Source organism: Meleagris gallopavo, chromosome 4, assembly GCF_000146605.3.
Source record: "Meleagris gallopavo isolate NT-WF06-2002-E0010 breed Aviagen turkey brand Nicholas breeding stock chromosome 4, Turkey_5.1, whole genome shotgun sequence".
Lineage (NCBI taxonomy): Eukaryota > Metazoa > Chordata > Aves > Galliformes > Phasianidae > Meleagris > Meleagris gallopavo.
Genome location: NC_015014.2, coordinates 61,842,351 through 61,853,548, shown reverse-complemented (window position 1 = coordinate 61,853,548; position 11,198 = coordinate 61,842,351). Strand labels below are relative to the sequence as shown.

At 38.8% G+C, this 11,198-nt stretch overlaps 1 protein-coding gene and 1 long non-coding RNA gene across 2 annotated transcripts in view; both read right to left on the bottom strand.

Annotated features, from left to right (window-relative positions):
* The window catches only part of LRPAP1 (LDL receptor related protein associated protein 1), an 11,099-nt gene extending 6,261 nt beyond the window's left edge, over window positions 1–4,838 (bottom strand). Inside the window, exon 1 of the mRNA XM_031553293.1 lies at window positions 4,785–4,838. Within this exon, the coding sequence (XP_031409153.1) occupies window positions 4,785–4,838 (54 nt within the window). The remainder of the gene's footprint in view (window positions 1–4,784) is intronic.
* Window positions 4,839–9,562: 4,724 nt separating this feature from the next.
* Window positions 9,563–11,048, bottom strand: LOC104910862. The gene is made up of 3 exons (XR_793477.3): window positions 10,916–11,048; window positions 10,571–10,748; window positions 9,563–10,234 (listed from the first exon to the last, which is right to left on the bottom strand). It is a non-coding gene; the product is annotated as an uncharacterized LOC104910862 (long non-coding RNA).
* Between the last annotated feature and the right edge of the window lie 150 nt (window positions 11,049–11,198).

Sequence of the window (11,198 nt, the reverse complement as noted above, 5' to 3'; positions counted from 1 at the left end):
AAAAAAACAACGTATTTACAAGGAAAACATACCACCCAGATTCTCTGCAGGGGGCTGCCTTTCTATTCATTGCTCAAAACTGCTTGCACTGGGACTTTGCAGCATGAACAGAGACTTCATGCAGTGATAATGCCATCAGACTGCTACTGGCCTTATAGGAGGGGTCATAACATTAAAAATGTTTTCCAGGTTCAACAGGGGGCATGAGTCTGCACGTGGTTCTCTGTGTGCATTTATTTACTTACGTATGTCATAATAACTCCAGCTAGGATTAGCTAGATGGCTGGATATAGATTTATATTTATAGTCTTGTTAATGTTAACAGAAATGCCTCCACAAATGAAGTAACTTACTTTTCAGGCATCTATTTCTCTTTTTGTTCTTAGCTTGAATAAGTTAAATAGGAAAGATGACTTTCTCTTGTTTTTTAAATTTGTTTCCTCATGCAGGAAATTGTGTTGCAAAATGCTGAGAAGGCTGAACCAGCAAGTCAAGCCTTACTGTTGCATCTGTTAAAAACTGACAGCTTGCTTTTTTTACAGTATCTTACAGCCACCCCCTGTGGAGCTATAAGCTTGATACTTCTGTTGAAAAAAATTACAGTTTTCTCACTAGAACAGTAGGAACTCACAGAAATGCAAAACCTTTTTTCCTAAGTAAATAACGGGCCTTCCACTTCCAGCGGCGACTGGGGAAAAAGAAAGTCAAGCTATAATCCTTTGAGTAGACTCGTGCTTATCATGTAGCTTCCATGAGTTAAATCTAGCCATAGAATCACAGAGTGGCTTGGGTTGGGAGGGACCTTAAAGATCACCCAGTTCCAACCCCCGTGCTGTGGGCTGGTTGCCCCCACCAGATCAGGCTCCCAGGACCTCATCCAACCTGTCCTTGAGCACCTCCAACTCTAGTAATGCAGTTAATATATAGGCACTTGCATAAGTGATTGTGATTGTTATAAGACTGAGCTCTTTGACAAAAAAATAAAAATAAAAAAAAAAGAGAGAAGTCTCTGAAGCTTTTGATCATAAACATGAGTCATAACTTCTACTGGCACAAACGAAAGCTTTGCTCATCTTTAATTTAGTGTTCTTCTGTCAGTGAGCGAGCAGAATGGGTACTACCAGAAGGACAAAATGATGTTGGTCTGGTGATGTTCTCAAAGTACTTCAATGTGCCAGAACTTCCAGTTTGAGGACAGTGCTCTCAGGGATGAGAAAACAAGCTGCCAGCAAGTGAAGTGCTGGGACGTAGCAACTTGGTCTGAAACCAGCCTGTACATACCAGGGTTGAACGCTCCCCACCATGCATCTGTTTTGCACATTTGTGTGCAGTGTGTGATGCCTCTTCACTCCCATTGCCTTTCTCCAAAGGTTGCTGCCAAATGTAAATACTGCTCCAATGGTTTTCTATGATGTTGTTTGTAAGCTGTTGCAGAACATTTTTTTTATTTGGATAATGGAATTTCTTCAAGTCAAAAAGTGCTGCAGGAGGGAAGGCCAAGCATTGAAGGTGCTTACTCACCGAACAAAGCAAATAGTTGCCTGGGTTTTGACAGTATTGTGATGTATCATTGGTGAAATGCCAATTTGTGCCTGCAGGTATCTAAATGTGCATGAAAATCAGTTGTTTATAGCAAATAGCTTGGACAAAATTCTCATCTTCTTCTCTGCCATAGAGGTAAACAAAACAGTTTTAATTATTGTAGCTTGGAAAGTTGTACTTAAATTATGAGCGATTACACTGTTGTTTAAATAGTGCTGGAACATGCACGCTCCAGTAAGTACTTTTTCCAGTTTGTTGGGGATAACATATACATCCTTTGCTAAAATTACTGCAAGAAGAATACAGATTTTTAGATTTCTACCTGCTGATTTCAGTTATAATTCACCATTTTTTTCAGATGATGTTGTTATATTTATGCATCTCGTTTTCCCTGGGAAGATCCTCAGCTACCATTCAGCCAGTCACACAAACATTGTTTTGCTATTGAGGTTGAAAGGAAATGTTAATTTTTTTAACACTGTGCAGCAATGAAGCCATACAAAATAAAAATGGAGGACTTAGAAGTTATTAAATGGAAATTTGTAAGGACTAGCTAAGTAAACATACCCATTTCAGATTAGGTGAGTAGAATTAGGGGCATGGGTTGGTGGGGATGTGTTGGTGGTTGGACTAGATGATCTTAGTGGTCTTTTCCAACCTTAATGATTCCATGACTCTATAAGTGTCATTTTAAAAAATAATAAATAAATAAATAAATATATTTTTAATAATATATATATATTTTTTCCCTAATGCATTCAGTTTCATGCTTTCCTTGAAAGACATCTGCCTTTAGGCAGTCTCACACTGAAGCTTAGGTCAGTGATGATCTGGTGGCATACAGATTATAAACAGTTCTTCTGTGGACTTTCTGTGGAAGACTGGCATGTAAGTGACAGCAAAATACCTGTAATTCCCATCCTGCATTATAATGCAATAAATGGTTTATAATGCAGTGGGCAGGCTTAGGAAAGTGCAGAGCTGCCAACTGAGCTTTGAGTTCAGTAGGAACTTCAGAGTGAAGAAAAGTTAACTTGAAATTTACTTGCTTTTATACATTTTTTCTGCATCAGAGCATCTAGAAATAATTCAAATGTATTATCTCACTATATACACAGAGGCGTATGTAACATCACCGTTTTACTGAAATAATAAGTGTCAGTTTATCTGAGGAATGTGAGGTGGGGGGTGGGATCAGAAAGCAGATTTAGCATGACAGTAATTTATCTCTACATTACATTACACTGCTGTGAATTCCTTAAAAAAATAAATCCTAGCACCTGCTATTGTATAAGTTAAATATCGCTCATCTGTAGGCTGAGCTGGAAATGTAAGGGTGGTTCAGCACACAGAAAATAGAGGAGGCTGTGCTCAGTAGGAAACCTAGCCTTTGGATACTGGAGTTTTGTTTTATGTGGAGTTGCTCGGATTCATCCCACATCAATGTCTGTCTCTATTACTGCTGCAGGACAGAGCCTGTGCAGTGCCGCACACGCTTGGTCCTCTTACAAGAGATGCTTAGCAGCACTGGCTACAAATCCACAAGGACGGGAAAAAATCATGTTGGGGGTTTGACAGAAAAGTAGGTAGGTGTCAGCAGGGAGCTGGAAAGCAGCAGTTCTTTGCTGGTGAGTGGTGCAGCTGAAGAATATTTGGGTCTGTAACATGTGTTTGGACCAGTGCTGGCGTCTCTTCTTTGTGGCAGTAGTGAGGATGTGAGGTTTCTTGGAAAAGGCTGAAGGTGCTGCTGTGTTCTCAAACAGATCTGCCACACTCTCCTTAGCAGGAATGGAGCAAAGACAGACGGGTGGTTAAATGCCAGGCTGGCCTGCTGCCCGTGTGGTACCGTGTCCCCTGTTGTCCCTGCATCAGCCTTGTGAATGATTCAGTATGCACTGGTTTGGTCCCTGGGAAGAGTAGTTAGCCTCAGTATCTGGTTTTTCGTCTTGCTGAAAAGCATATGAAGCGTTGGTCTGTTTGTTGGGTGAGTGATGGCTTCTGCTGGGCCCCGTTATGAAGCAGCAGCCTGGCTTGGCACTAAGGTGTACCCAACACTGCGTTCAGCTGTGCCAGTGCAGTTTAGAATAGCTGGGAGATTTCCTAGAGAGGCAATAGAGCTGCTGAAAGCCCATGAAGTGGCTTTATTGAAGTTTTGCTCTCTCTGTGCTTTTTCAAGTACATGCCTGATGCCAGAGACCATCAGTGATAGCTGAGAATGCATTGTCTGCACTAATGAGATTTGAAGACCCAGGTGCTCTGCTTTTGGGATTTGCTGCCACAAGGTATATCTTCTAGCACGTGTATTTCTGGCCAAACCCTCCTTCACACTGACAAAATTTAACATGTTGAAACCCTTTACCTGACTGGGGAGCTGTCAGGATGCAAGTTACGGCCTGCAGCCATATCTTCAGTTTGGGCTTTCACAGGAAACCCATTGCATATATGGACAAGATGTTTGCCCTGAACAGCACAGAAGAGCTGGAAGCAAGCAGATAAAATTAAACTTGGTCGCCAAGGAGAAAGGCTGCCAGTGTGGGAAAAAAGCCTGACCTACCCCCCTGCCCTCAGTCTCCACTGCAAAGTGGTAAGTGCTCAAAGCTGAGTAGGATGAGTTTTTCTTGGTTTGAAGAAGCTAAAGAGAACTTGGTTTTAATCTCGTTTTATTCATGTACTAAAAAATGCTCACTCCTGTTTCTTCTATAATCCTGGATATATACTGCAGAACTACTTAAAATAAAATAAATAAATAAATATATTTTTTTAACTACTCCAAAAATTCCAGCATAGCTATTTATAGAGATGGCAATAAAATGAGAAGGAAAACAACCCCTAAACAGATCTCTGGAAACTCATAAAAGAAGACTCTGCAGTTCTGCAAACTCATTCTCTGCAGGGGAATGAGGGTCAGGTTGCACAAGACTTGAATCAATTGATTGGCAATGGTAAGGGTTAAGCAATTCTGGCAAACTGAGACTAAAGCAGACATTGTCAATACATTCCATAGAGATTCTGGCTATTAACTGTTTGAAGAATGCTTGGAAAAGGGTAGGTTGTTTCAGTCTTCCAGGCCATATTTGCCTACGTGTCTGGTTGGAATGTGTTTTATTTTGTGTGAGAATCTGCATTAGTTTGGTGCAGACTAAGAACAAAGTATAATTTAAAAAGTTCCTAACAAAAATGAGGTGCCAGCAGCCTACTGTTGAACTGAAATCAGCAGTAACTCTTGGCTCCTAAACTCTTGCCATGGAAGCCTCTTCTTTTGGAGATGTCTGTTTTTCTACGTTGTTCCCTCCCATTTTGCTTTTTGAACTTCACAGTGGAACAAAATATGAGATCACCAGTGGCCCCATGAGCTGGTATGTGGAATCTCTTTACACTGCGACTGTTTAATGGGTTCTGATGTCTGTACTCATATTCAGTTATTGTAAATGGGAGTCCCAGAACATGGGGTTGAATGGGGTGGAGAATGATCTCCTTCCCTGTTGAAAGACAGTTTAATGGTTGGACTAGGTGATTTTAGTGATCTTTTCCAACCTTAATGATTCTCTGATAATTAATGGTTTTGGTTCACGCATCTTGAATTAGAAACCGAGATTTTAATTTGGATATGGATCTGATGCCAAGCATTACAAATTGCTGGGTTTCATAAGCACGTTTCCAATTTTCAGCAGGTTTCTTAAAATAATGGTGTTCCCCTCCCTCTTTGAAATAAGTGGCCTGGAAAATCATAATGGCAAAATATTAGACATTTATTTTAGTCAGAGACTTATTTCAAAGAAATTCAGCACTCACTTTGCCCTTTGAAAACCACCAGGTTTAAATTATGGTAGATCAATTCTTGACAGGCAACTTTTGAGGCTGGCAAAATGTTATTATTAAAGCAGATGTGTGCAGCTTTCTGATAAGTTAATACATCAGGGGCAGAACAAAACAGCCACATGCTGTATTAATGTATCCATCATTTTTATGTCCCCAAGTGAAGCATTAATATCTGTGTACGCGTTTCTTTTTAATTTAGGAGAGCTCGTTGAGTGGTGGGATAATACATGTGAGGATTTGGATGCAAGAATGCATTAAGAAGCATTGATAGCATTTGTGTTACAATTGTCACTGTACAGTATGGCTCAAAGTATTTTCTCTGGATGAAAGTTTATCAAATTATTTTGGCTCAACTGGACAGATATAAAATTTGCACTTCTATTTTATGACTTGCTACTAGTAATAATAATAACAAATCCACTCTTTTTTTTGCTGTAGGTTGATGATCTGCTCCCTGTTTGGTTTTACAATGATAGGTTTGTTTTAAAAACAGCCTATTTACTGACTTATTTTGTGACTTTTTAACTTATTTATTCTATTCTAATTAAGTGCTAAGGAAAGTTCTGTTTAAAAATGATTTCAAAATTGCTTGTGTACATAAAAGAGCACCTTTAGAAAAAGCAAAAGCAAAACCCAATCTAAATAAATCTGCAAAGCTCCAAACAATGACAGGGAAGGTCTGTGCATCATGGATATGTTGCAAACTGAGAACTGTGTGTTAACTCTGTTTGGGTTAGTTCTGAGCTGAGCACTGTACTTGTGCTTCCCAACATGTCCCCTGCAGCACAGCTCCCACTGTGATGCTCTGGTTTCTGGGTGCTGTGGTATGTATGTGCTGGAACTGGATCGCTGCTAGGAGGTGGGGCTGGGAAGTGGTGGCACCTCAGATGCAGTTCACAAAATGTAAATGGTCTCCACATGATGAATTTAGATACTCTTCCTATTTCTGACCTATTAGGCATAAAAATCCCTCAGGGAGTGAAGGTGATATCATTACAGCAATCCATTTGGTGTAGTGGTTGTTCCGTATGTATCAGAGTAGAATGATGCTCCCCTACCTGCATGTAGGATATGGTGTTTCCGTTAAGAAAGACTTGGTTATTTTTGTTTATGCTATGCCTTGTGTATATCTCCCTCTCATTTTCTAACCCCCCAACCTGTATGAAATCACTAACAAATTTGAGATTCTTTTTTTAGGGAACAGTTGGCAGACTGTATAAAGCACAAAACATTCTGACCTTTTTTCCCTCTCCTAATAAATACAGTTTTTTTCCTCCCTCTTCTGCTCCTATTTTTGTATTTCCTTTTTTTTTTTTCTCAGAGTGATTTGAAAAACTGTAATTTGAATACTTACAAGATTAATCAGATAAATTACCCGTTAAGGAAGAGAAGCCTCAGCTACCCTGGAAAAGCTGTTACTGCTTTCCTATTCAGTCGGCATTTCCCTGCAGTCTCATCTGTGGCCTCCATAATTCAACCTGCACTAGGCACAGGACTGTATACATGAACTATACACAAATCCAAGAATTCCATTTATACCCTTTTTCTTGGTTTTGAATTTTTGTTGCTTTTTACATGAGTTGGAGGATTCAAGCCATTTTTAAAAGCAACATCTCAAAGACCAGTCACTCGTGCTATTTTGGCTGTATGAATTGTCTCTGGCTTAAAACCTCAATAAACTGACTTGTGTAACTACTGATGGGTGAAAGGCACAGACTTTCAAAGCAGTGTAATCAGATGTCAGCCTGTGCACTCTCTCCAGATCTCAAAAAAAGCAGCAAAGGGCTTTGGCAGTAATGGAAGTCATTCCTAATGTTTTCTCTGTGCTACTGCAATATCTAACTGCTTGAGTGTTTCAGGCTTTCAGGAGGAAGCTGAATTTAGGAGGAGAAAACAATGCTGCTTACCATTTTCTCCTCTGTTTGTATGAACAACCTTTGTACCTAATGACTCATTAACAGCCTTGTTCAACAACTGAAGTAAATGACTGCACTAAAACCAGTCTTCAAACCTTTTTTCTAATGATCTGTGATTTGTTCTTAATTTTAAATTAGTGTAACATGTAAATATATGTTGTCAGTCTCCGAACACTGAAACAGTTGCCACTCTCTGCTGGAGCTTGGCCAGTGTTTGAGCCTGATTACTGTTGTGATGTGTTGGGTAAAGATCTGGTGCAACCCTCAGCTCTGCTTATGGTGAGTGCTGAAGCCGGTGTTGAAGCTGTGCACTGTGAACTGTGCACTGGGAGACCATTACTACTGCTGCTCTGAACTTGGATCTGTTCTGTGAATCCAGCACTTTCTTCTACTCAAAAATTCTTCAGGAATTCTTCACAAAACATATTCTTTTCCAGGTACACACCCAGCTTTGTGCTCTACGCTCTTGTGTAGGGCATGCAGCTACTCTGTGCTCCTTTTCTGTGGGCTGATACTCACATTGCTATCCCTCCCCTTCGTGTGACAAGTCTTCACTATAAGGGGTATCTGAACGTTCTTCAGTGAAAGCTTTTCCATTAAGTACAACTCAAATAGCATTTTAGCATTTGATTCAAACACACTCAGAACTTCTCACACTCCATTGTTTTCATTAGCTCCTTTGCTCTGCTGATATATGTAGCTCACGTGCTCAAATTCTTCAGATGCAGGCTTTTCCACATGCAAGTTACAAACCAAGGCTATAGTCAGTGAACACCAAACTGACCGGTGGTACATGCATTTCTCATTCTACAAAGAGAAAACTACAGAGGTTGTATAGTATTTCTATACTGCATTCACTTTGAAAAATGCATGATGAAGACAGATAAACTTGTAAGGCAATGCAACTGCAGCTGTGTTAAAGAAATCTGAGTGGCCTCTACTGTACTAGTGTGGGGAAGAAATGGTTATTTTGTAGCATCCTGGAAAAAACAGATCTCTCTTTCTTGAGTAGAATCAGCCACACTATTTTTGGGTTTACTTTTTTTAGCTTACCAACCAAAGGAGACATGCACCACAAATGTCATTAACTATTTCTAAGATGATGAACTTTTCTGGAACTTTCAGTTGCCCCTAGCTACAGTAGAAATAATTCTATAAATTCCATTACCTATGGAACAGTACATCAGTTAACTTTGCTTCAGACCATTCTTAATGAAATCCTGGAGCTGAAAACATACAGGTAGTTCTAAAACTTACTGAATGCCATCTTTGGCACCACAGCTGCTAGAGGGAGATCTAGCACCATAAATGTGGCTATGCTCAAGTCTCTCACGCAACCAAAGGCAATCAACTGTGGTGTTTAGGCTGAAGTCTAGGTCTGGAACATTGCTGGCAATGTCACTGCAGCCACAAGTAGTGCTTTCAGAATCAGAAAACTACCAATATTCTCTCAATTCCCTGTAGACATCTAAGTCATATTATTTTTAAGAACTGTTATTGACTTACTCTCACTCACTATGGTCTGCGTTTCTACTGATGAACAACGATTCTGTGAAATATAAACAACAGCTTACATAAAAACAAAACCAGTAAAAAATTACTTACTGCTGCAATGTAAGGCATTCAAAATCTCACAGTAGGACTGCTACCACTTTTTTCATTAAAATCACCTACGTATTATGAAGTAGCCTCTACGTGCAGAATCATACTACTTTCAACCCGTCGTGGACTCAGGACCTGGATAAGTAATATAGACAGTGGCTGATTTTGACAAACTGTCTCTCTTTACTAGTTCTCACAGAACACATATAGCAAGCAAAGCTTGAAGACAGTTTCCTAGAATGGCATGCTACAGCTCTGTGAGATTGATAGAGCTTTGCAACCAAGCAGCTGTAATGATTTACCTACAATGGACCTTTGCCTTAGTCTTGCTCCTGGCAGTTTCACAAGAAAAAATCCTTAGAAATGAAGGGTCATCATTATTGTTATAGAAAGTTTCAACCCAAGTGGCTAACATTAGCCAAAGTTCTGATGTGCAACAGGAAGATCTGGTCTTGAAAGAGAAAGTGATAAAAACTTTGATGGAATGTTTTACTGGAGTACATACTCAGAGACAAGCTGCTTTAGAAAGCTTTCTGCCTATTCAGAATACAGAATCACATTCTTGTGCAAAACTACCCTTCCTGTATTAAAAACATACGTGTGAGTTAACATCAGTTCCAATAAGCATATATGCTAAAAAAAATTCCATCTGGTTACTTGTCATTGAACAAAAAAACACCTCATTGGTATCTTGTTTTGATTTTTAATGACTAAGTGTAACAAAACCAAGCAACTATGAATAACACAATTGTACACGTACATTCAGTAACTTCAGGTGTGTCAGTCTGCAAGTTCTGTGAATTGACCTCAACACTTATTCCTTCTTTATTCGTCCTCCTCCTCTCACATGAAAGATTCATATACAGTACAGCTCTGAGTCAATGCTCAGCAAGTAGAAACATTTTAATTACCTTCAGTAGAAAATGCATCAAACCAAACAATGAAATATTAAACTTCTCTTAACAACTTCAGGTGTTTGCTTTCATTGATCAGAATACTTTGACTAACTATAAGATCAGTATTTGTTTTACTAGCAGGAATCTTCTGAGAGTTCACACTCCCTTGTGAAGTGACTTATTTCAAAGGCTGTTACTTGATTCAGATTTATAATGTAATCATTTATTGTGATAGTGCAAATACAAAACTAAGTGGACCACAGAATGTTTTCTTACAGGACAACTCTTCAATCCTTAGAATTTCGGAAGGACTGCTTGGCTAACCCTGTTCATAAAATCCCTCTGTTATTTGTCTTATGTTCAAAAATTGATCCCATGAAGGAGAACAGACGTTTATAATTCATTGTGTTGAAGACCTTGAGAGATTCTGCTGGATAAATCTTGCAAATGCTTCTTTACCTAGCAGAAAAAGGAAACATATCAAACAAATTTCAGTACGACAACAAATGATGCTAGAAGAATAAATAAATCAATCTAACATATTCAGATTTTGCTATTAGTACATGTGGCAGCTCTTGGGAAGAGCTGAGACTAGGAAATTTTGGGGCATTTTAGAATTAGGTCTGTAAAAACCAATCATGCCTATTCTGCATTAAACACGAAGCACAGGTATGCCTTAGCCTCCTCTTCTAGAAGATGTTTACCTGCATGAAAAAAATCAGCACTGTGTAACTGACATTCCCTCCACTAACGAGTCTAATTTTCAACAGGTATGTACACTGGATTTATACGGACCTTATATCCAAGCTCTTTTGTCTTTTCTTCTAGCATGGCATATTTCTCTCTGTTTCTGTTCAAATGTTCCTTATCTCCAGTTCCCTCTATATGTTTTAGTTTCTCGTGTGAAATCTCCAATTGCTTCTGATAGTGATGATTGTTTTTCAATTTTTGCTTCAAAGTGTTTCAGCTCCTCCTAGAAAAATGCATGAATAGTTTCATATATGTATATATTCGAAACATTAAGTCATGACTTTTTTTTTCTGATGCCTGAAAAGCAATATAGAATTGGCTGCCCTAAAGAGTATTTCTTTATGTGGGAAAATATCTTTCCATGAGAGATCTTACTGGAATTGTACTTACCCGAAAAGATTCTAGCTCTTTCTCAGTGAAATTGGCTGATTTTGCCATGTCCCACAAATCAATCACTCTTGGTTCTTCAAATTCTAAACAAACACATATCACCAAATGAAAATCTGGACATAATGCTTTTATGCAAGATAAGCATACAGATACACCAAACAAAATATTACTAATAGATTTACTTAAATGAAAAGGGAGAAAAGTCCAAGTACTTCACTACTTCACTTGAAACAATAGTATTGTAGCAAGCATTTATTTAAAAAAATGATTTAAAAGCAAAAAA